Source organism: Mastigoproctus giganteus, chromosome 6, assembly GCF_048544385.1.
Source record: "Mastigoproctus giganteus isolate SK-2022 chromosome 6, ASM4854438v1, whole genome shotgun sequence".
Classification (NCBI taxonomy): Eukaryota; Metazoa; Arthropoda; class Arachnida; order Uropygi; family Thelyphonidae; genus Mastigoproctus; species Mastigoproctus giganteus.
The window spans coordinates 137,430,821-137,457,504 of record NC_143580.1 but is presented as its reverse complement, the minus strand read 5'-3'; the positions used below and the strand labels follow the sequence as shown (position 1 = coordinate 137,457,504).

At 40.6% G+C, this 26,684-nt stretch overlaps 1 protein-coding gene across 1 annotated transcript; it reads left to right on the top strand.

The window, feature by feature from the left end:
• The first annotated feature begins 6,620 nt into the window (after positions 1-6,620).
• On the top strand, positions 6,621-25,516 carry LOC150084607 (venom peptide SjAPI-2-like). The gene is made up of 3 exons (XM_090376304.1): positions 6,621-6,733; positions 14,755-14,836; positions 25,329-25,516. Exons 2-3 carry the CDS (start codon positions 14,773-14,775, stop codon positions 25,514-25,516), a joined length of 252 nt encoding a protein of 83 aa, XP_090232430.1. The 5' UTR covers positions 6,621-6,733; positions 14,755-14,772.
• The last annotated feature ends 1,168 nt before the right edge of the window (positions 25,517-26,684 follow it).

The following is a 26,684-nucleotide window of genomic DNA, read 5'->3' as shown; positions in this document are numbered from 1 at the left end:
TTCTTGGCACATGTTGGGTCCATTGATAGATTGACATCTGAATGCCACGCTATACCTAAACACCGTTGCTGATCAAGTGCATCCGTTCATGTTGACACTTTATCCTCAGTCAGATGGTTACTTCCATCAGGATAATGCGCCTGCGCCCAAAGCCCAAATCACTATGGAATGGTTCCAGGAACATGACAATGACTTTTTTTGCTGCAGTGGCCCACTCAGTCCTATTGAACATCTTTGGGATGAGCTGGAAATGTCTGTTCGCTGCAGGCCACACCTCCGCCGAATCTAATGGAACTGCGTGACACTCATGTCTGCATGGTACTCCATTCCTGCACAACGTTTTCAGCATCTTGTTTAATCCAAAATCAGGCTGTTTTGAAGGCTAAAGGAGGCTCAACACGCTACTAGATAGGTGTACCTAATAAAGTGGCAGCACAGTGTATATCCCATAGGTTAGAGTAGTATACGCAAAGACATTTTTGCCGGTGATTTTTATAACTCTTACCTCATTGTGGAGAAGAGCACAGTTCAACTGATATCGTAAACATATCGGATGGAGCTAAGAAGAATGGCCACTGTGATGTTCATGGAAAAGAATCAGTCGAGATTCAGTCTACTGTACGACTTTCCGCGTATCTCCATCGGGGTGGACTGAGGGAGGAAAGAAATGGCTTCCAAACCAAACGATTAATATCAGTTAAAGGGGCTGTTAAAAAGGAGAATGTCTGGACTGGCATAATGGGCAAATGTATGTACAGAGTCGCGCATCTTCCGGACAGACTGAAATATAGAGACAAAATCCGTAAAGCTTTGTCAAAGTTTATACGGTGCTGTAAGCCCACATTTCTTTCTAAAGAACGATAATGTTATAATACGTAATTGGTTGAGAAATTCTTTCACAGTGAGGATAATTCCCGAATGGGTTGGTCTTAGAGGCCTCCAGAGATGAATTCCGTTGAAAATGTATGGGATTTTTTTCTGAGACAATTTTTAAATGAGTTATGAGCCGCTCTCTTGGTAAAGAGGGCTATTATAACTTCTGAATATTTGACATCATTTATACATAACTTCTGAATACATAACCTCACTGACAGTATGAGGATCAGTTTTAAGAATTTCCTGGCTGTTACAATCATACCCTCCGTAACTCCTTTCCTGAATCTCATTTTCAGAAACGCAAGAAGTAATTGGAATATTTTAGGAACGACATTTTTTGCTATTAAGAAGAATTAGGAAGCAGAATTCCTCGCTATTCAAACCTGTACCATTATCCAACAGGAACACAAACCTGTCTGGCTCGAATTGATAAACTTATGCAAACCCCCTTGGAATAACTCCACAACTGGTGAAACTACTAAACTTTTCCTCTCTCTGAGGTATCTTACATCAATAAACAGCGTTCCACTTGGTTCTTCCCTAACGTCAGTGCTTCCTTCTTATTAACTGGTCACGGGTGCTTCAAGACGCGCCTTCTGAAGTTTGGCCTAGTTGAAGATGCTCTCTGTACCTGCGAAGAATCTAAAGACTGGGACCACGTGATATACTCATGCAATATGTATTTAGATCTAAGAAACAACTATTCCTAGTCCTTCACTTCGGCCAAAATCAAATCATTGAAGTCCATCGATGCCTTTCGTGCACTGACCATATATGCCAACGAGGTCTTTCGTCGTTACTGGAATCACTTTCAAGCTCTTAACACTGTTCCTGAACAACTTCCTCCACACACCAACTGATTCCCGGCACCGGAAACTCCCAGTCATTAAACTGCAAATTGGGCTCCTAACCTTTACTTTCCACCACCTGTTCCCAAGTTATGCATCCAACCTAATCAACTGAAGCTCGTGTTGCGAGAACGTTCACCTACTTCTGACTGGGGAATCTTGTTCCCTGGTGGGATGACAGATAGCCATTGTAGCGATTGACTTTTTAATTTGAACTTAACCTGTTCTACCCACATTCCTTCTACAGGACTGTGGGTAGGGTGAACCCCACCAACTGCATCTAGCACTCTTCTTGCTCATTTTCGCCACTGGGGATGCCTTACACTCTGCCATCCTCCGCTATCTTCACTACTCTTGAATAGTGTGGACAGCCCATCAGATGTTTTCTACTCCCTGGTCCGGCCCCTTGTACCAGTGGACGAATGCTTGGAGGCTCATTCCTGGTGATCAAGCCTACCAGTAACGATAAAGACAATCAAACAACACAAACAACTCACCACTCACACAATCCACGAGGCCCCTCCATAGCCAGGTGGGCAGGAGCAGCAGTGCGCAGCACACGCTTCTTGATTAAACCCAGATTCGAGCCCGTGACCACCAAATAAGGATGCAGAAAGGTCAGGGAATGACAACCGCATATCCCCGGAGCAATATGGCCTTTGTTGCTAATGCTCCTAAAAACCAAACAACAACACAACCCACACCGACTGGCTTTACAATGTTGTGCAGCATCACAGGTTACTTAAAGCGGTTTATAGGAAACCACAGGTACCGCATAACAGCAACACTATGTGCGTTTACCCACCAGTTTTCATATAGTTCACCCACCTGATTTACTGTTGGCTAAAAACAATTAGTGCTATTCCAGATTTCCGTGACTTCGCACAGTTATTTCGCAAACAGTTTATTTTTTCATTTATTAACTAACTTTTTTCGATCAGCTTAATTCACAGTAGTAGCTCTATCTGGTTTATTACAGTGTGTATGGTGTTAATGCTGTTACATTTTAACCGTTTTTAAATGGGCTAAGTTCAATAGCAAAGCTTAATTATACGGTACTCACCTTAGATGATCTGCAGTGGTTACTTGAGGAGGGTTGGAAGAATAATTTTGGGGTTTAAATAATTTAGAGTTTACATGGGTTAATTAGTAAGGATACGGGATTAAATTAATTAAAACGGAATTTAAAATATGAGCAAGGAAGAAGAAGTGCACGGCTCCGTCCTTGGTTGTCATTGAAGAATTCACATCGGAAGCACCACTACCAATTTCGGTTACACAAAAACCTCTAACACAAGGGCTTATTACCACTATAACAGTTTCAGAACAGGGCCATACAGTACTGAACTTACTCTACAGTACATTCCCATATATAATTAAGCTTTGCTATTGAACTTAGTCAAATCACAGCGGTATTTAAGATATTCTATAACTTATCTAATTTTCAAACTATAAGATACTTTAACGATTATAACCACACCTTATCTGCACCGCCTATCTAATTCTTGATCCATGATGCCTTTGAACATGTTAGACAAAAAAGACACACCTTTCAAAAATACTTGAAAAATATTTTAACAACAAACTGCATATTTCATTCTTACAAAAATGCCTCAATCAAAACAATTCCAAAATTCGCTCGTATTTTTCTCCAAAAACATTTGCAAAAGATATCCACACATTATACACAAAACCTCTATTGCCATTATACGGGAATAATTACATAAAAGGTTCAACAGAAAATATCAATTACTAAATCAAATACATCAACTAAGATTTAAACTTAAAAAAGAAATGACACCCCAAACTTAGATAGAATTTACTAACTTCAATGACATACGCATCAATGCTGCCCTCGAAGACGTGGAACAAAGACATTAAAAAATGGAATATACACAAAACACAACCCCCCCACAAAATTCCACCGTTAATAGTTCAAAAACTTTCACTACCACCGAACTTGCAGAACTGGAATATGGGTTTAACTTCGCCATAAGGGACCACCATTATCCCATCATAGAACTACAAACAAAACTCAAAAACCACCCCGAAAAATGGCGAATTATGCATCAAACAAACGCCATTATTAATTCAGAACTTGCCCCCCAACTCAATATGAAAAAAACAACAATTATTAGACATACAAAAACTACGGAATATTCCAGATATCATTATACAAAAAGCTGACACAATTGTAATACTAGACAAAAGCACCTACATAGAAAAATGGAACACATCCTTTCTGATCAAGACACCTATAAATCTGATAATACATACATTTCCGAACTCAAAAACAAACTATGTAATCCTAAGAAGACTAAGATGAAACAAATAAATTAATTTACCCACATTACAGCAAATTGGCATACGTAATTAGATTCTCCCACACATGCTGGTATCACCAAATTACACAAACCTGGCCATCCCCCAAGACCAATAATTTCCTTTAGCAAATCTGCCTTCGCCAACCTATCCACCTTTTTAGTAAAAATTATATCCCCCCCCCCTTACAAGATTCTCAAAATTTAAAATTAGTAACACTAATCAAGCCTTTGAAAAAAACAAGTACCCAGTGAAGACATTTTAGCGTCCTTTGACGTTGTGTCTTTATATACAAATGTACACTTACCATTCACTTTACAAGAGTTAAGACAATACCTAATGATAGATAATGCTTTAATCAACCGCACCTCCCTCTCCATCAACAATATCTTAGGACTTACTTTGTTTTTACTGGATGCTAGACATTTCAGCTTCCATAACCAAATATTTCAACAAACATTCTGGATACCCATGGGTCTAGGAATTTCCGCCCCCTTATCTGAAATTTATTTAGCAGCCATAGAAAACCAAATACTACAGCCTTACCCTCCGGGGATTAAACTATATATACGTTATGCAGACGACACACTTATAATAGGAAATAGAACTACAATTATTGACAACCTTTTTATTAAGTTTAACTCAATACATGGACTGAAATATACACTTGAAACAGAAGTTAAACTTTCTTAACCTCACAATATACAAAACAGGCACCAAACTGGGAACCAAGATTTTTAGAAAAAACACACACACAGGAAAATATCTACACTTTGCATCACACCACCCACTTCGTACAAAAAATGCTGTTCTTTGTAATCAAATCCACAACGCTATAAAATACAGCTCATCACAAGATGACTTATCTATTGAACTAAAATATCTTACAAAAATGTTCATGTCCAGAAAATACCCGTTTCAATTAATTCACATTTATTTCCATCGCTAAAAACAACTCCAATAATTTACCCAAACATAACACAAAAGGGAGCAAGCGCATCATTCTCCCTTATCATAGTAGTCTCGCCGAACAATTCTTGTGTTCAATTCGTCGGGTGTTCGCGAGCACTGACATTACTTTGATATTTTCTTCATATTACAAACTCGGGTCATTATTCAACACATAAAGAAACATATGGATACCCGATAGGCGACATGAATAATAATATTTAATTAAATGCCAGCAAAACTGCAATGCCTGCTACATCGGCATTGCACCACTACCAAGTTCGGTTCCACAAAAACCTCTAACACAAGGGCTTATTACCACTACAACAGTTTCAGAAGAGGGCCATCCAGTACTGAACTTACTCTACGCGTACATTCCCACAACCACACCCCTCTTGTCGATTCAGCTATTACCATTACAAAATTAAAAACTAGTTACAAAATTCTTCAATATGAAGCCCTCGTTATAGAATGGTTCCGCCGTCACTCTAAATTAAACATCATAAATGCGAAACTACCCTCCAACCTTTCCCCGATCTGGAATCTCACACACCTAAGATTCCCACAAGTCGCAAAGAGCATCAAGGGAACATAGAAATTCTTTTAAATACAATACGAGTTCTCTCCTCGCTTAATATTGCCAACTGACGACGTTAAAAAACGTTTTTAATTTAAATTTTAGAGTTCTTAATTCAATTAATTCTTCAAGGACGGAAGTCGTGCATTTCTACTTCCTTGGGCGTATTTTAAATTCCTTTTTAATTAATTTAATCCCGTATCCTTACCAATTAACCCATGTAAACTCTAAATTATTTAAATCCCAAAATTATTCTTCCAACCCTCCTCAACTAACAACTGCAGATCATCTAGGGCGAGTACCGTATAATTAAGCTTTGCTATTGAACTTAGTCCAATCACAGCGGTATTTAAGATATTCTATAACTTATCTAACCGTTTTTAAATGTTATTTAGTTTTGGCGCATCAGCGACTTACGCCACATTGTGTACTATGTCTGTTTGTTATTTGATTTTCAGGAGCATTAGCAACTAAGGCCATATTGCTCCGGGAAATGCGGTGGTCATTCCCTGACCTTTCCGCATCCTCTGTATTTGGTGGTCATGGGCTCGAATCCTGGTCTAATCAAAAAGCGTGTGCTACTCGCTGCTGATCCTGCCCACCTGGCTACGGAGGCGCCGCTGTGCCTGTAAACGTGCCTGTTCGCATATTATACAGGCTGATAACTGCAACCCCAGGTAATAATTTCACCTGAGACTGGTTAACAACAGCGTCGACTGAAGATTTCATAAAATTCACAAAAGGGAATCGAACTCTACGCTCTCCAAAAAAAAATGACGAAACCACTAAACTATTCCGTAAGACATGCTATTTTAAATATTAACTGCAAAAGGAAAGAGGTTTTTGCCTTGATAGTTGTGTGGTCACTTTATTCAAATTGTAGCAGATTGTGAAATATAAATCTCACGTGATCTGTTTGATTGTCTGGAAATGTATGCAATGGCACATTAGTATTTCGCAAGAATTATTCAAGCGATAGAGCTGAAATATATTCACTGCGCGATTCTGACACCGCATGATGCCCACGAGGGATTTAACACTCCATTGGACAATTAGATAAAATCAAACAGTATAAAAATACCTTATTACGTTGACGTACGTGCAACAAAACTTACTTCAGCTTCACTCAAGTTCCTCTTGAATTGTATCTGCTCTTGTGTAGGTAAGTATTGTTTTTCAGATTTATAATTTGTTGATTACTCTACTTGAAAAAAATTCTTGGTGAAATACTGAACCCCTGAATAACTTTATTTTTCACAAAATAGTAACTAACTTTATCGAACTGTTTGAATTAAAATTACTCTGAACAACTAAATTGATGTTGATTTCGGATTGCACTTATTAGAGATACGCAGTTTCGTTTTAAGTTGATTTCTGCATTTGTGTTTGCCGAGTTGTAATTTTTATACATCTGAAAGTAGCTGCTATCGTTGCTAACCGTCCCTTCACACAACGAAGCTAAAAATTAATATCCTCCTTCCACTATATGCAAGTATGCGAAAACGTTATTGTGTACCTGTAGGACCAATCGAATTGTACAAAAGCTGGGCGCTTTTCTCCGAACCCTTTATGGTTTGTTTGTTTAGGAATTTATTAGGCGCATCGGCATCTGTGGCCATAGTGCGCCAAAACCGAACCCTTTATGGATGCTATGTGTGTCTTCAAGTGGGTCTCCACACTTGAACACAATATTCTAAAAACAGTCTCACCATTGTCTTATACTAAATGGGACAATGACGTCCTTTTCCCTACTTGTGATGGTCTTATACACTCACAGAAAGTCTCATTCCTGACTGAATAAGTCTTTTTCGTACTAATCTACTTTTAACTCCACTCCCCTAGCTTATAAGTAGCTCTTGGATTTCTGTTCTCTAAGTGGATAAGCATACACGGAAGCATTAAACCTCATTTTCAGTCTTTCACACCATTTGTGCAACCAATTGAAATCATTTTGAAGAAGCAAATTGGCTTGGTTCTGAGGGCTAACTATTATTCCTGCCTTGAAATCATCAGATAACTTTGGATTCCCTCATCTACGTCATTATGGAAGATGAGAAACATAAGTGGCCTAAATACTGATCCTGTGGAATTTCATTTGCTGCACAAGTCCACCTTGAGGTATATCCATTTTTGTCTTTTTGGCCAGCTCTTCGTCCGGCGAAAGATCTTTCCATTCATCCTGATTTACATAAGTCTTATAGGAAGAACTGTGTCAGAAGCCTTACTGAACTCATGTTAAACAAATGAGTTAATGTAGAGTATGATACATTTTAGGAACGTTCGATTTTTTCCTTAAATTTAATTTTTTTTTTATTTCTGGGAAATTAATATAAAGGAAAAGTAAATATAGTTACCTTCTTATCAGTTAATTGCTAAGGTTAACTTTAAAGATCACTTCATAAAACTGTTCAGTTTTATATTCTCTAAACTGATCCGTTCAATGTAGCTTCAACTGTATAATATTTATTAGTCTCTGCCATATACTTTTAACTCTTTTTCTCTCTGTATATCTTTATCTATTCACAAGCGACACCACCTTCATACGCGAAACATGAGACTGTCTAAAACTAACAACTGCATTACAACTACATTTAATTATGAATTTTTTTCCCATACAAATTGTTGTGTGGTTTATGGCGAACTTATTTTTTGGTTTTCAGTGTATTTTAACTAAAAGAAATTGCATTCACATTTTATCAATAGATTAACTAAAGATCAAAGTTAGGTATAGGTGGGGTTTTTTTACCTATCTTGAAAGGCCAGGGAAAAAAAAAATCAGTGGTCTTTATGGAACAGCAGACACCTCTTGGGTTCCCCTCCCCCACTAAATACGAGGTGGTCGTAATGGATGCTTTTCGCTACTTTTTCTATACCAGGTCATTAATCTGGTACTTTCTGATGATATCGCGTGCGCGAGTTGTTGCAGACTGTGTCCTTTTATGCTCCTGATATTAAGAAGACTTACGCGGCTCTTTGGACAGTGCGTCAAGAGCTCGTTAGTGTGCATCAGCCAGCGCTACTTGTTCGGCACATCCTGAGGTGTATTACTCCGATCCCTCTCTAGGCATCAGAAATTTGGTCATCTGCCCCTGCCTCATACCTTAACAAGTATCTGTTTAGCGTACTCGTTGCTTAGATGGATGAACAGGGTGGTAGGCCACCACCTATCTCCAGGTCGATTCTACAAGCAAATATGGACACTACCTGGAGATATATCACCATGACAAAAAATGTCCTCACTCTTGCACGGCTTATAACGGAGCTAATTGATGCTCCATCGGTATCCACATTAATCTCTGGCTCGAAGAGGACAAGAGGGGAGCACCCGACCCCTGTCTCTCTCTGAGTCTTACGCTGTCAAGCAATTTTTCCCCTGAGGGATACGATTCCGGCCAATTGTCTTCGGATCTTCAATAAATTTAGGATACACCCTGATAGGTTCTGTGATTCTTGTTCTGCACGTTGTTATAGCTGCCATTTTGAATAGTACGTTCTGAAAGCGTTGTGAAGTTGAATATTGATTCCAGGTAATAAGGTGAACTAATAGTCTGAAGATAAGTAGTCTCTCCAAAGAAAGAAGTTAATTTTGGTATTGAATATACACTGTTGTGAAAATTTGGATTAGCAATATTTAGAACCCGGATTATCGGTGTTACTTATACGTGATATCTTTGAGATGACAGTATTTTTCTTTATCAGAGTAGAAAAGAAAAACGAAAGCGCAAAACAAAACAGTTAAATGATAATGACAAGGTTCCATATTCAAGTGTTTTTTTTTTTTTTTTCAACTGATTAAATGGATAGAACGAAAGTGTAGAAGGAGCGAAAGAGGAGTCGGCGGCTTTTTCCCCCTTACCTTCCAGAGTTTCCAGGTTAAACGCTGATAGCAGTAAGGGAATTTCTGAAAGTAAATTATTGAAGGGTAAAAGTGTTAAGGCGGGTGTGACAACTGCTGGGGGGGGGTTGCAAATCCTCCAAGTTGCGGAAGCTGGTACTAGCACTATGACAGAAATGAGCGAGTTCACGGGGGGAAATTAATCCCAGTCAGTCAGCTTGATGTAATGGATCAAGTAAATCAGATCGAAGAGATCAGGGAAGGTATTAAAGACCTGCAGATACATTCTGAACCTAGGGCTGATGATATTTCTGAAATTCATCCAGAACTTTTAGATATAGACGTGGAAAGTTGTTTTGGGGAGATTAGGAGGAGCGTTCGAATGAACGTTTGAGAAAGCGACATAATTGTTGCAAACATTCATGATATACATCAGGCCTGTCCGAACAATCTCCAATTCAATGGGGAGGGCAACGGCCAGCACTTGTAGGGCGTGGGTGCTGACCGTACAGTACCCCCAGATATAGTCAGCAGAATGGAGCGCTGTATCGTGTCAAGTTTCTTTCTATTCGTCGCCATTATTTCTTTGTGGTGCCATATGCTGAAGGCATAGCTGATGATTGGCAAAAAGGTAGCCTTATAGCGCAAGGATAGTGTGCGGCGTTTAAAGCCCCAGTCTCTTCAGGTGATTCTATTGACATTGGCCATGCAACTTCGGATCTTCGTTTCGATGTATTTTAAGTGGAGAGTGAATGTCAGGTTCCTGTCCAGGAATATCCCTGGGTGCTTCATTTGCTCTGTGAGGCAGATTGTTCCCCGTATTTTTATTTGTGGGGGCCTCCTAATATTTAGGTTCCCTTTGAGCAGAAAGGAGCTAGTTTTTGTTGATGAGATGTGAAGAAAGTTACGGTTTGCCCATTCCTGCAGGGTAGTGAGGGCTCTGTTGGCCATTGCTTCTAGTTGTTGTCGAGAGTCCGCTGCGATGGTGAATACCAAATCATCCGCATATGCCTGTGAATGTACGTTTTGAAGATCGCAGTTTAGGAATTCATCTAGGACAATATTCCACAGAAGGTGGCCCCAGGGGAGAGCCCTGCCGACAACCTCTGTGGGCCTTTCACGAGATCTGGCTGAAGGGTGTTCTTACTATGAATTTCCTCTAAGAAAGATGCCTTCGGATGCACTGTACGACTTCGTCATTCTGATTGAAACCTGGCTCAGAGATGAAAAGGAAATTGCTACCTTACCCTCAAATCTTGGCTATCACACGCTGGCTGCTAATAGAATTGGGAGACGAGGTGGCGGCATAGCAATATTTCAAAGGAGTTCATTTCCCCTAATTAAGGCATTCACTTATCCAGGAGGTGACATAGAATCTACCGAATTGCTGGTTTATCGATCTCTGTATGTGCGCCGTTTATTTCCTTCCACCAGTTTCTGCGGATTGTGTCCTTAATCTGACAGCATGGCTGTCATCTACAATCAATCATCGGCAAAAGCTCATCATCCTCGAAGACTAACCTTCCACTGCCAGCCACAAAGAAGCTCCTAGATACACTGTCATTGAACATGTCGAAAATGGGCACTGATCTTATTCATGTTCCTCCCTCACAAGGCGAGGCCACCCTACAGCTAATTTTCTCACATTGTTCAGTAAAGGAAACCCTGACCATAACTGAGAACTTCCTTCCGTCTGATCAAGATCCGCTCGCTGCTACAGTGGTGTGCAAAACTTAAGGACCAGTCAGGCTTTCACCTGTAGCTTCTCATAGGAGTGGCCTGGATATGGGAAAAGCATACCAAAGGAACCTCGTGAGGTACAGAAATGATGGCGGAAACAAAACGGTACAGAGGGACTTTATTCAAAAATGGCAACATAACACTGGCTGCCATGATGCAGATGCATCACTGCCAAAGATGGAACAAAGGGAAGAGGTGGTCCTCAGTAGGTGATATGGCCATGCCTAATCTCGATGCAGGCGTGCACCGCCTGTTCATACTTAGAACAATGTTGTTGATAAGTTCTTGCGGTAACATCGTCCATTCCTCTGTCAGCGCCATCTCCAGCTAGTGAACATTTTCTGGTGGGTGTGGACGTGCAGCTAGGCGTCTCCCAGAGCGTCCCATATGCGTCCGATTGGATTTAAATCGGCGAAACGGGTAGGCCAATCCATACGAACAATGTCCTCACTTTCCAAAAGCATATCAACAGCTGCAGTGCGATGGAGAGTGGCGTGATCATCCATAAACACGAACTCGGGGTCAATGGCACCTCGGAACAGACCCACATGGGGAAGGATTACCTCAGTAAAGTAGCGTGCAACGGTTATAGTACCGCCTTCCAGTATCTGGAGTTGTATACATCCATCCAAGATAACGCTTCCCCTGACGAGAATGCCGCGACTGCCATATCGATCCCTTTCAGTGATGCTTGCGGGGTGATACCGGGTGCCAACCTCTCGCCAGATTAGCTGACGTTCACAATTGCTACTGAGACTGAATCTACTCTCATCAGTATAGAGTACTTTACCCCATTGCGCTGCTGTTCAGTCCTTGTGTTCGATGCATCACTGTAAACGGTATCTCCGATCGGCAGGTGTTAAAAGAGACAGAGCGTACTGACCTCAGGGCAAACAGTCCACCTTTGTGGAGTTGCCTGGCCGCAGTAAACTGCGATATCCTACGTCCTGTGCAGCTGGTTTGCAATAGATTCTGGTGTCTGTCCTTTTGGCCTGTACGAGTATACAGCGGTCATCATTGGTTGTTTTTCGTGGACGATAACCACTGATCCTTCGAACAGCTGTACCTGTCTTTCTGAAAGCCGACCACGCAGGTGAAACGATGCTGTGGGCGAAGCCAAACTCTGCAGCCACACTCCTCGCACTTCGACCTTCCCAATTATTCGACCCCGGGTAAAAGTCATCCAGATGTTGTCTACTGGCTATTTCGTTGTCTGTAGCACAGCATAAAACTAACGGAACGTCTGTAACAATCGTGCTCACCCCATTCGGAAATTTGTACATAACTGCTGCTTTTATCTGTTCATCACGATTCAAATTAATTTTTGCATGTGCACCTGCTTTCTCCTGACCGACCATACGAGACACGATAGAACATACAGAAGCAGAATTCTCAAATCGCAAATCTTGGCTATCACACGCTGGCTGCTAATAGAATTGGGAGACGAGGTGGCGGCATAGCAATATTTCAAAGGAGTTCATTTCCCCTAATTAAGGCATTCACTTATCCAGGAGGTGACATAGAATCTACCGAATTGCTGGTTTATCGATCTCTGTATGTGCGCCGTTTATTTCCTTCCACCAGTTTCTGCGGATTGTGTCCTTAATCTGACAGCATGGCTGTCATCTACAATCAATCATCGGCAAAAGCTCATCATCCTCGAAGACTAACCTTCCACTGCCAGCCACAAAGAAGCTCCTAGATACACTGTCATTGAACATGTCGAAAATGGGCACTGATCTTATTCATGTTCCTCCCTCACAAGGCGAGGCCACCCTACAGCTAATTTTCTCACATTGTTCAGTAAAGGAAACCCTGACCATAACTGAGAACTTCCTTCCGTCTGATCAAGATCCGCTCGCTGCTACAGTGGTGTGCAAAACTTAAGGACCAGTCAGGCTTTCACCTGTAGCTTCTCATAGGAGTGGCCTGGATATGGGAAAAGCATACCAAAGGAACCTCGTGAGGTACAGAAATGATGGCGGAAACAAAACGGTACAGAGGGACTTTATTCAAAAATGGCAACATAACACTGGCTGCCATGATGCAGATGCATCACTGCCAAAGATGGAACAAAGGGAAGAGGTGGTCCTCAGTAGGTGATATGGCCATGCCTAATCTCGATGCAGGCGTGCACCGCCTGTTCATACTTAGAACAATGTTGTTGATAAGTTCTTGCGGTAACATCGTCCATTCCTCTGTCAGCGCCATCTCCAGCTAGTGAACATTTTCTGGTGGGTGTGGACGTGCAGCTAGGCGTCTCCCAGAGCGTCCCATATGCGTCCGATTGGATTTAAATCGGCGAAACGGGTAGGCCAATCCATACGAACAATGTCCTCACTTTCCAAAAGCATATCAACAGCTGCAGTGCGATGGAGAGTGGCGTGATCATCCATAAACACGAACTCGGGGTCAATGGCACCTCGGAACAGACCCACATGGGGAAGGATTACCTCAGTAAAGTAGCGTGCAACGGTTATAGTACCGCCTTCCAGTATCTGGAGTTGTATACATCCATCCAAGATAACGCTTCCCCTGACGAGAATGCCGCGACTGCCATATCGATCCCTTTCAGTGATGCTTGCGGGGTGATACCGGGTGCCAACCTCTCGCCAGATTAGCTGACGTTCACAATTGCTACTGAGACTGAATCTACTCTCATCAGTATAGAGTACTTTACCCCATTGCGCTGCTGTTCAGTCCTTGTGTTCGATGCATCACTGTAAACGGTATCTCCGATCGGCAGGTGTTAAAAGAGACAGAGCGTACTGACCTCAGGGCAAACAGTCCACCTTTGTGGAGTTGCCTGGCCGCAGTAAACTGCGATATCCTACGTCCTGTGCAGCTGGTTTGCAATAGATTCTGGTGTCTGTCCTTTTGGCCTGTACGAGTATACAGCGGTCATCATTGGTTGTTTTTCGTGGACGATAACCACTGATCCTTCGAACAGCTGTACCTGTCTTTCTGAAAGCCGACCACGCAGGTGAAACGATGCTGTGGGCGAAGCCAAACTCTGCAGCCACACTCCTCGCACTTCGACCTTCCCAATTATTCGACCCCGGGTAAAAGTCATCCAGATGTTGTCTACTGGCTATTTCGTTGTCTGTAGCACAGCATAAAACTAACGGAACGTCTGTAACAATCGTGCTCACCCCATTCGGAAATTTGTACATAACTGCTGCTTTTATCTGTTCATCACGATTCAAATTAATTTTTGCATGTGCACCTGCTTTCTCCTGACCGACCATACGAGACACGATAGAACATACAGAAGCAGAATTCTAACAGAAAAACTTACTCCAACGCATTGAAAAGGCAAACAGTTGTTGTTGTTTACCACAATAACCTTTTCTCCTATATTGCAATGACAGCACTGTTTCCAGTTCTCATTAAAATTCCTCAGAGAAGCAAGGAAGGCCCTTCCTTAATGCACCAACTGCCAACACAATGAACGAACACAAATGTAAATACAGTAATGCGAAGTAGTGATCGTAATTTCCAGTTAAAAATAAGAGGCAAAAGAGCTATATAAAAGCATTTCTCAGTTTGGTCAATCTCAGCTTTCACCATTTTAAAAAACAATTTTTATACTTTTCTTTTTATTTTAGCCAAATCCTGGTCAAGCCATGAACGCCGCTTTCATATGTGTCGCCGTGGCCTCACTCTTTGCTTTCGGCTGGGCTCAACAAAGTAAGTAATTTCTATTCATTCAAGTACCCACTTAGTGGGCAATTTATTAAGAACAGTACAGTGCCTTGAGAAGACGCTTCATCAGATTGCATCTAGGATAGGGGGAAATGTTTAGAGGCAGGAAGAAATAATAAGGAAGTAAATATCTCTGCGTTCTGCAGAGATATTTACTTCCTGTGTTTTCAGTGTCTAATGGCACCAGGGGTTTCCCCCCCATCTCCGCATTTCTTTTATTGGTGGAATCTTCAGATATGTTTAATGAATTAACTAATTTTGCAAATGCTATTTTCAAGAGACGTAGGCATGTCCTGGGTGTTCCTGATTAATTTCTTTTCTTGGCGCTAACGGGTGGCAGCACCAAGTCTTGATTAAATAATTTCTAATTTTAATTTTTGGTTTTTAGCACTACATTTCTTCTTTGGAAAAGTTTTGCACATTCTATTACACTTGTTGTGTGTATAAATTTTGTTAAACATCTTTGAATTGAGAAACTCTTCTAAATTATGCTAACACAGTTTGTTCTAGTTTATTTTCGATAGTACTGGTTTTATTGTAATTTTTAACTAACCTTAATTCGTTAACTTGCTGTTAACACATTTTATTTGATTAAGTTGTGACCTAAAGCCTTGTTTATCCTTGAGTCACAGAAAATTTTAATTAATAATCTCTTATATATAGTTGGTAATCTTTTTCTCTGGCTAATCTTTTTTAACCAGAGTTCACTTCTTACCAGTAGTAATCTTTTCTTTATTTTCTTGAGGACCCAGTTTTCTGCATCCTCCTAAGCTATTTAGTAGATCCTGGCTGGCTCCTCGCGGCAAGGGACGGGAGCGAGGGGTTCAGACGAAAATTTGTCCTCAATTCCTTGCTGCTAAAAGCCATGTGCCGGCTTACACACAACGCAAACCACATATTACACACATTTAGCTCAATTTTCTCTCTCTCTCTCTCTCTCTCTCTCTCTCTCTCTCTCTCTAGTTGAACTTTTTTTTTTTAGCCGGCAACTTGGCGCTATGCCTAACACACGCTGGATATAGGGCAAACCCTGGTTGCCGCCAGTAACTTACTTATACACTTTGACTTGTACCAGTTCACTGGGATGGCAAAGATTTAAAAGTGTATGGATTATGGAAGTGTGGTGTTTTGTGCCGTTGTTCCTCTGGCCATTTAGCCGCTGGACCTCTGCTGAGGCCCAACGTTGCCCCACTTACGTCCCGTGGAGGCAGACTAGGTACCCAATAGTATTTATTTTACTCTGGCAGGTCCTACCACCTAATTTCCTGAGATTTCAGTGGCTAGGACCTAATAAAAATAAATAATAATAATAAAAAATTTACACAAATATGTAGAGATATGTGATATCTCTCGATTGCGTAGGGTGATGTCGCTTGAATAAGGAAAGACCGAAATATGGGCGTAACTTAATTTGGATTCATTAAATTTGTGTGTGTGTGTGGGGGGGAGACATTCGCTTGTGTAAAGATAGAGGGGGAGACTAAAGACTGGGGGGATAAAGGAGGTTGTTGTTTATTTGGTTTTTAGGAGCATTAGCAACTAAGGTCATATTGCTCCGGGATATGCGGTGGTCATTCCCTGACCTTTCCGCATCCTCCGTATTTGGTGGTGACGGGCTCGAACCCCGGTCTAATCAAGAAGCGTGTGCTACGCAATGCTGCTCCTTCCCACCTGGCTACGGAGGCGCCTGTTAAAGGAGGAAGGATGAGGCCAATAGAGTAGGAGGCCTCAATTTGGTGTTAGTAGGGCATGCCCATGCCCTGCCAGAAGATTGCGTTTCTTTCCGCTATTATCATCGTATATTTACGATGATAATAGTGGAAAGAAACGCAATCTTATCGGTGCTAAACATTGAACAACAGCAACTAAGCGGGCAGGTATTTGTATCAGCAACAGCAGTTGTTTCAAAGACAACAGTATACAAGGGGTGGATCCGAGTTTGTAGCTAAAAAAAAAAAAAAAAAAAAAAAAAAAAAATTGGAGGTACTGAAAAATATGCATATTTACAGTATCTCTAAATAAGTAAAAGTTTCGAGCGCAAATCATCATGGGGTAGGGGTTGCTGGCTAAGTAACACTTTGACAACCATCCCAATGCACAGGAAGTTGTGTTAGGTATTTTCCCAATCTAGCCCCGAGCACTGAAAATTTTGGGTTTGGTTCCATTCGAACAGTTATTTCGTTCTGCATTATAACAATTTAGAGAAAACTCCCGAAATTATTTATCGCGATGCATAATTTAACGAAATGAATGCTCAGCATAACAATCATTTGTAAATAATTAAAAATTAAACCTATAACGCAAAAATAAAATATTTCAAATCTGGATGAAGTTTCGTCCAAAATACAAATTAAATTATAGTAGCCCTTTGGGGGGAGAGCGGTTGGGTGATGTTTTATGCATGCAAGACCTTTAGATATAAACTTCGATAATAACTTTGAGTCATGAGGACATTAAAATTCATTAAATATTATTAATTCCAGTATTTAGTAAATATCAGTATTTTAAATACTGCAAATAAAAGTGTGAAGGCACAAAGATCGCCTCCTCCCCACACCCAACTTCTTTTCGCTTGCATCAAGAAGAATAAATAAAATAAGTAGTACATTAAAAAGCTTCCCGGAATCGCACGTTGCGCAGAATGGTTTGTGCTACGGCCGAAAGATTTCCTGAGGCGGTGACGTCGACCTTGGTGCACAAAATCATACCAAGCGGAAATTGGCTCGACTACTTCACTCGTGTGTCATAGCTTGCGGAATGTCGCAGTTTGAACAGCGTGCTAACATAAATTTCGTAAACTTGGGAAAAGTGTTAGTTTTTTTTTTTTTTGTTAGTTGTTGGCGCATCGGCTTCTGTGGCCATAATGCACCTCCCAAAGTTTTTGCATTTTACTTTGATCCAAGCCCGAGGTGGAATTCGAACCCGCGACCTTTGGGTTGCCAGGCAGGCACTTTACCCACCTGGCTAGCCCGGTTGGCGGGATTCTTCCTCTTGCTCAGAATAATCACCTGAGAGGGCATAAATTCAAATTGAGGAAAGACAGATGTAGGATAGATGTGCGGAAGTTTGCCTTTAGCCAGCGGGTTGTTGGTTGGTGGAACAGACTTCCATCCCTTGTGGTGGAAGTTGACAGCCTAAATAAATTAAGGCTGGGCTGGACAGGTATTTGGAACGAACGGAGGGTGAAATGAGTTTTTTTTTTGGCTGATGCTGCATAAGCTTGCTTTCTTGCATCATGTGCCTCTTCTAATGCTAATTTCATCGTGGCTGGTTAACAGGTATGTGGTCCTCAGGCCTAGGTATAGCCAGGTTGGGGATTTCGGAAAGGTTTTGCCTACATCCTGTAGGAATTTTTGTTATTGCCCCTTTTCCAAAGGGCTAACATCTCTGCTGCCAAACCTTTTGTACGTAGGTGGGTGGGTGGTGAGTAGTCTTTCTTCCATCGGCCGGTTCTTTGTTATGTCTGTGGTATAGTCAAGGAAAGTAGTTGTCTTCCCATTTACAATCGTAAATAAACTAACCTTATTTCGTTAAAAAATAACTGGTAGTTCCTCAAACCTCTAGGAGAATTTCTGTAGCCGATCAACAAAAGGACTCCAAACGAATACCATTTTTTATTTTATTAAACAGATCTCCTGTGTTGTTACAAAGCATTAAACATTTTATAGGAGCTTTTCTGAATTCTTGATAATGACCTCAACAAAATTTACTTCAAGGCATAAATTAAACGTGGCGTAGTCACGTTTTAATTTCACGTAAACTTTTTAATTAGTCACTTAATGACAGCTTAATTATAATAATTTTATACCACCCACGTATGAATATTGCTGTTAACGCAATTAGTGAAACAGTTCTGTGGAGTAACTGGAATAGAAATCCTGATTGTAGTGAACAGTGATAAATAAACTGTGTGTATAGGTAATATTCTTCTGTTTTTGAATTTTGTGCGATTTTGAGCACCGGACAGGATTATTTACAGTTAAGGTATTCCTTTATTGAATTTTATGACTAAATTTATAATAATTGATGAGTTCTCCTAAATTATTTTTAAAATGCTGTATAATAATCAGTTTCCTTAATTAAAGATTACCTTCTTAATTAGACGAAGTCAGTCATTATTCAGTAATTTACATACAAAACTAACCAAAACAAGCATTTAAAAAAGAAAATGCATGTTTCAATGCACTTTTATCCTAGAGATAAAGATTTTTTTTTCACCACAGAAGCTCAGCATGCTGTAATATTTTTGCTTAAACAGCCCAAAGTAAGTAAACTTTTTAATTTGAATATTTGAAAAGGAATTTAGTGATGGGAACATAATGAAAGGATACAAAGCTTTTACAGATCCACCCCAAAAACCTACTCATTTGTACATTCCTTTCAATCATTTATCCGAACCTTCTTGAAATTTATTAAAACTACTCAACTCCTACCACAATAGGTAGGAATTTATTCTAATAATCGATAACATTGGTTGAATGCATAGTGGACAGTGTTATTGCTATGCAGTTCCCCACAAATCCGCGTTAAGTACTCTGTTGACATTGTAAAGCCAGTCAGTGTGAGTAGTGTGTTGTTTGACTGGCCTGCTCGTTACAGGAAGGCGCGATCACCAGTAAGGACCCTCCCAGCATCCGTCCACTGGCACGAGGAGCCGGACCAGGAAGTAAAAAAACATCTGGTGGGCCGTCCACACTCCTGCAGGAGCGAGAGTGGGGAGGGCCGAGCAGAGAAGAGATAGGAAAGTGGAAGACAGGGAAGAAAGCGGGGGATGGTCTAGCATAAGCATTCCCCAGGCGAAAAGGAGCAGGAAGGGTGCTAGGTGCAGTTGAGGGAGTCCTGGAAAAGGACTGTGGATAGGGAGAATAGAACAGGTAAAGTTCAAATTAAAGATTGCGAGATCGTCACAATGGAGAATCACGGAACGGCGTCCGTCGACATGCATTCAACCTAGTTAGGTTGAATGCATGTCGAAAATACGATAGCATCATATTTATTACAGCTGCTAAACCGAGTATGTAAAATAGATTTCAAAAGAAATCTACTTCGGAAAGCCAACATACAAGTAATTAACAAAAAAAAAATGGAAACACTAAGTAAAATCGTTAATACGGTGCTGGACAGCCATTTGAGTCCAGTGCAGGTTGAATACGTCGTGGCGTGCAGTTTTCAGTGCCTGAAAGGCATCAGAAGGGACACGACACAATTCGTCCACAAGAAACAAGATCAATTCCTGCTTGTGGATTGAGCTGGAAAACACTGCTTGAGGCGTCGTTCCAGCAGTTCGCATAGATTTTCTATCGAGTTTAGATCTGATGACTGCAATGGCCATGATATGTGAAAAAGTTCAGTCTTATGCTTCTCAAACCAGACGGTGACCACCTGTGCTCTGTGGATTAGAGCATTGTCATCCTGAAAGACCTATCCCTTCATGAAAAAATGCTTGACCACTGGATGAATATGAGCGCTCAGGACTCTTAAATAGCGATTGACATTAACCATAAAAGGGGAGTACACCCAAACCATGTCATGACAAAATACTCCACACCATTACAAAACCCCCCTAACGGTAGGAAACTCAAAAGGGAGTGGCCGCAAATCATGAGGACTTCACAATCAACCCAGCTTTTTTTTTTTTTTTTTTTTTTTATTTGGTAGTTGTTGGCGCATCGGCTTCTGTGGCCATATTGCACCTCCCAAGGTTTTTGCAGTACTTTGATCCAAGCCCGAGGCGAGAATCGAACCCGCGACCTTTGGGTTGCCGGGCAGGTACTTTACCCACTCGGCTAGCCCGGTCGGCAATCAACCCAGCAAGCAGTCAAAAAACGGAAAGAGCACGACTACAGACCTATCTCCTTCAGGAGTGGCAGCAAATATGGACAGAGACGACAAAAGGCGAGATCACTCGTAAGTTTCCAAAACTGAACAAAATATACCCAAGGCAACCGGCTGATTTTTAATGGCTTGCAACTGACCTCGTTACTCACAGGACATGGACACTTTAACCAGAAACTGTTCGGCCTCACGGATGACCCAAATTGCACGTGCAGGAGGTCGAAAACTGGAACCACCTGCTTTACGACTGCCCACAATACGAAGATCTCAATGCACCCTCATCACGAAAATCCAATACCTCCCCAAAGGACTTGAACATCACTTCATTGACTCTGAAGAGGAGTACCGAGCGCTTTTCCCAATACGCACGGGATCTCTTCACAAGGAGAAAGGTGTTAATTGCCCTACATTGAGACTGATAGTACAGTATCATAAACAAATCGCATAAGACAGAGACAACTCCTGTGGAAGAAAAGAAAATTAACGGAAAATAAAGGGGAAAGGGATAAAGAAAAGGGGAAAAAGAAAAACAAAAAGGACGAAGCTTTCCCCATGAGTGTCCCAACCTGAATCAAGTGGACAGGAATAGAAGACAAACCGCAGCCTAGCTCCCAAAGCCTTAAGGCAGCCTGAAGAGGGCACCCTAGCCCCCTTCACCTTTAAACCCTACTTCCCGGGGGGGAGGATTCTCTCGTACCCCACCCTCATTTATACTCTGAGGCATGAGCATGCCCCACTGAAACTTGGATGTCTTCCCTATTTGCCCCATACTTCTGTCTTTCTCCCCCAGTTAGCTCTCCGCCTCTATCTTCACGCTAGTGAAGCCCCCACACGCCTAAATTTAAACACATCCAAAATACCTTCGCCCATGTCCCTGCCTATCAACCCCCACGATTGATGATGGTATGTATGCACGTTGTGTGTGTGTGTATATATATATAATATACATTTCATTTATTGTTTTTTTAGGTCCTATCCACTGAAATCTGAGGAAATTAGGTGGCAGGACCTGCCAGAGTAAATAACTGATACTGGTGTACCTGGTCTGCCTCCATGGGGCGAAGGTGAGGCAAGTTGGGCCCGGCGGCTAAACGACCAGATGAACAAAGTTACATGACACTACACACATACAATATCCATATACTTTTAAATCTCTGGAAAACACTGCGCTGGAAATGGTTCACCCACAATGAAAGCTACGCGGAGATGGGAGAAACCCCTGGTGCCGTCTGACACTAAATACACCTTACACTTAACAGTAGGAAAGAAGTAACCAGAGTTGTAAGTTTCCTTTCATTGGCGCCACATGTGCACTCGTCCATTTGCAAAAAAACAAAGTTTTGGAGAATTCGACGGACCATATCACATTCTTCCACTGCTTGTGCTCTTTGCACTACTTGACACGACGACGTGCATTGTCACTTGTGATGACTGCAACTCAACCGTGATATACAGCTTTTTGAAGTTCTCGACGTAATATTTTTGACAAAACTGTCCTCTGGCGTCCTGCGTTGAAATTCGTGTATAACTGAGCAGCCGTTTCTCGCTAATTTCGCTTTGAGCATCGCACTAGTGCTCGAACGTCCCGATTATGGAGTACGCGGTTTCGCCCACTGTTGCCATTTTGCAGACGATGTATTCCCTTTAGATTTCCACGTAGAAATGATCTTGGAAACTATTCCTCTTATAACCTTAGGGAGTGTCTTTGTGAACGAAGCTCCTGCCAAAAAGGACGACATGGTACTAATGATTACAAGCAGTGAGGCCAGGATTTCCTTTACAGATATGATGCTAAGCATGCTGGGGTATCATTCACACGTTTCATGCCTTTGTCAGTTGCACATAGATGCCGCTGTTCTGAATAAGTCTAACGCTTTCCACAAATCTTAATGTTTCCATTTTTTTGTCCATTACCCGAAACTTCAGCCGCTCCTGATTCTACTCATTCATTCTAACAAACCACAACTCCTTGTAAAAAAAAAAAAAAAAAAAAATCCTTAAGAATAAAACAACGGACAAACAAAATAGCACAACAAACGTAATATTTTTTCTCCATCAACAGAAATTCATAAAAGGTAGCACGAGCAGCAGAATGGATCACCAGGCAAGTAACTTTATACCTTCCCATCTTCCAAAGTACAGTAGTTGCTTGTTTAGAGTAATATATAGGTTATTACGCCATGTTTCTTTCTCCAGCAGAGTGTCGTTATCATATTTGGTTGTTCACCCTGCCAGAAGTACCCATTTCGTTTATTACAATTTAAATTAATTATAATATGTTAATACTTCACATGATGAAATTGTTTTTCGAAAGATTTCTCGTAACTATCTGTTACGAGACACTAATGAAGAAATGACTGTGTAGCTTAATTTAAAATGTTATTTTCTAACTAAAGAAATTTTAAAAATGGGATTTTATTTATTATTGATATCATTTTCTAGAAACAACATTAATATTCATATTTTCCAGTGTAGTCGTTTCGTTACCATTTTAATGACAATTTCGGCAAGAAATATTTACCGATGACTTACTTTAATTCGATTATATGAACTCAGATCAGCTATACGATATTGAGATAGTAAGAGAAAGGAAAACGTTTACTTATTGCATCACATGTAGGTAGTGACAGTATAATTATTTCTTCACTCCTGTAGTGGAGAGGTCCGATTTCGAACCCTGTCGATGACTGGAAGAACTTCTAAAGTCTTATGTCTCTTCAACTAAGACCGCAGTTAGCCAATCTCGTGTGGAGGGACCTGGCTCTTTCAATTTCCGCCAGCGTAACATGAAAATAGGCCATAATATTTGCACCGACATAAGACACACGGACCAATATGGTCTCAGTCGCTAATCCCCCTAAAACCAACAATTACATAAACACTGCTATACCAAGAAGCCAACCAATGCTTTGTGATTGACAGTCCGCTAGGTATATGAATGAGCTGCGCATTCCTCAGAGATCATTTGGCTGAAATCGTTCGTTCTAACGTATTTTGTTATAATTAGCAATCAATTATGAAATTAATTTGGGAAGCACAATATTATCGAATTATCATGCAAATTAGAACTAAATGTAAAAAGTTAGCATTTTCTTTTTAATTTTTTTAACACCAGCACACAACCTTTGAAGTAGGACTCGTTATTTTCCAAGCTGTTTTCCAGTTCCTCTTGACATCTCAAAGGCTTTCGATTGTGTTTGGCATAAAGATCCTATAAACAAGCTTCCATCTTATGGTTTGCCAACTGTTTTTGTGATTGTTATCCAGTTTTCTCTCTGACCGCTCACTGAGGGTGATGGTAGATCGTTTTCAGTCTTCTGAAAACGATCTACCATCACCCTCAGTGAGCTAATGCTGCTCACTCTGTACTGAATCTTGGGGGACACCAATGTTGGTGTCCCCCAAGATTCAGTTCTTTCCCCCACTCTTTTTCTATTGTATATTAATGGCCTCCTTCGATTGACCGTAAATACTATTCATAGTTTTGCCGATGATAGCACATTGCATTTCACTTAACATTTTGAGAAACCTTGCCCTGCTCAATCAGCTTCAACTTCTCGAATATCCGCAATCAATTCCTTAAATTCCGATCTATAGGTAATTCTCCAGTGGGACAAAGACAACAGTTGATTTCAATCCTTCTAAAACTCAGTCTTGTCTTATATCTCGCAAAAAGGATTCTTCTGCTCCTATGCTTTCTAGGCAAGATGATATATCTCTTTTGTGGATTACCCTGACTTCTAATCTCTCTTGGCACAAACACATTACAAATATTGCTTCCTCCGCATCTAAAAAAGGCGCCTCCGTAGCCAGGTGGGAAGGGGCAGCAGTGCGTAAGCACACGCTTCTTGATTAGACCGGAGTTCTAGCCCGTCACCACCAAATACGGAGGATGCGGAAAGGTCAAGGAATGACCACCGCATATTCCCGGAGCAATATGGCCTTAGTTGCTAATGCTCCTAAAAACCAAATAACAAACAAACAAACATCTAAAAAACTTGGCTTTCTCTTTCGCTCTCGGAGTTACTTTTCTTTCAAACAGCTGCTCACTCTGTACAAATCGCAAATCGGCCCTACCATGGAATATTGTTCCCAGATCTGGGGTGGTGCCCCCAAAACCTCTCTCAGGCTTCTAGATTCCATTCAGAAGAGGGCAGTTAGGTTAATTAATGATTCTCTCTAACAGTCTCTCCACTCACTGTCTCATAGACGTACTGTTTCTGCTGCATGCCTCTTCTACAGATACTTCCATGGGCATTGTGTTCTTCTGAATTGGCTTCTATAATTCCCGCTCTCTCTTTCAAAACAGTCCGAACACGTGCCGCCACCAGCCATTTACTGTCCAACTTCAAACTCACAGAACCAACTTTTCATCTTCCTCGTTTATTCATTCAACTGCCATTTTCTGGAACAACCTTCCTTCGTACGTATTTCCTGAAAATTACAGTCTACAGAAGTTAAAGCCTAATATCAACAAATATCTTCTCAGCCTCCAAGCCATGCACAGTACTATAGGTTCTAATACCTCTCGTGTTTGGGGTTTACATTAAAAAAAAAAAAAAGCTGGCTTTTTTTTTTAAATAATAAAAAAAAAAATTTGAAAAATTGATAACAACCTAAAGAATTGTTTCTTTCTCCCTAGCTTGTCAGTGCCCGGATCCCAATGAATATTACACCACGTGTGGTACAGCCTGCCCTTTGACATGTGACAACTACAACACACCGCCAGAAGCTTGCATACTGTTGTGTGTCGAAGGATGTTTCTGCAAGGATGGATATGTCAGAGACAAGTGTGGAAATTGCATTTGCCCTTCAGATTGTCCAAAATAAACTTTCCCACATTAAGTCTTACAAGTATTACTAATCGCACTGATTTATGGTACTATTTGCATAAAAAAATGATGATATATTATTAAAATATGAGGTATCACTGCACTCATTGAATTATTACGGCAAATGTGAAAGTGTGGCATGGAATGAAAAGTTAAATAAAACTACTTAGTTAAAATGTTTGTGCCTTCTAGTTCTTTTGTTTAGTCTCACCGCTCACCCACTACGGCTTTATCTCCAGAAGAAAAGGCATGAGGGCAGTCCTAAGGCATGTCGTTTCTACTAATACCAAATAATTCAAAGTCACGTCTAGGCTTAGCAATTAAAAAAATGAAAATCCTGATCTATGTATAGGCCCAGATGATATAGTCCATATCATCTGGGTCCGTACAAAACCACCCTAGAACAAAACTCCCTTAATTAAAGTGTAAAGAAGGAAAAAAAAAAAACCCTGGGACGAATAATAATACAAAAATTTGAAGCCATAATTTTTATTCTTATACTGGTTTTACTTAACGACTGGTTTTTACTTATTACTTTTATTTCTTTAAGAATGAACACTTAAAGAACTCTTCTGTGAGATGTAAAATATTACATTCATTATATCATAAGCCTGCAATAAGGAAGGCATTATAAGTATTGTACCGTAGCATACATTAACACTTGCATTATACATTTATAGTTCACTGTTTTAGAGGAAAACAATTTTTAACACAATCATAAAAATGAACATAAAAGGAACATCACACCGTATCTATGGAAAATCAAACAAATAAAGCACAATATTTAAAATCTAATTAAGCGTAAAGTTCATTTTACGTTCATTAAGGTTAATTAATAATTTTCGTATTACAATAAGGTAAAGTTCATTACTGTAACTACGACCTTCAGAAATTCCTCTTCAATCCCTCATATAATACCATCAAAATGCCTAGTTTCATCTTAATCTCCTCATGCTCCTTGCAATCAACACACAAATGCATCTTCCGATTACTCATGTCTTGCTAGAGGTCGCTCTCAAAAAAGAGCACAAATAACGCATGATATAATTCTGATTCGTCGGAGAATCACCTTCGGAAGTTCACCCCTGAACCAAAGTATTCCCGCTACTTTGAGACCTTTGTTTCCAAAAAAAGCTCAGCTCATTATCAATTTTATTTAAATGCTG

What these genes read in the sequence shown, in the direction of transcription:
- LOC150084607 (XM_090376304.1), top strand. Translation starts at nt 14,773, where the DNA reads ATGAACGCCGCTTTCATATGTGTCGCCGTGGCCTCACTCTTTGCTTTC. An exon ending in TTTCGGCTGGGCTCAACAAA is followed by an intron (nt 14,837 to 25,328) that starts GTAAGTAATTTC and finishes CTTTCTCCCTAG; the next exon opens with CTTGTCAGTGCCCGGATCCC.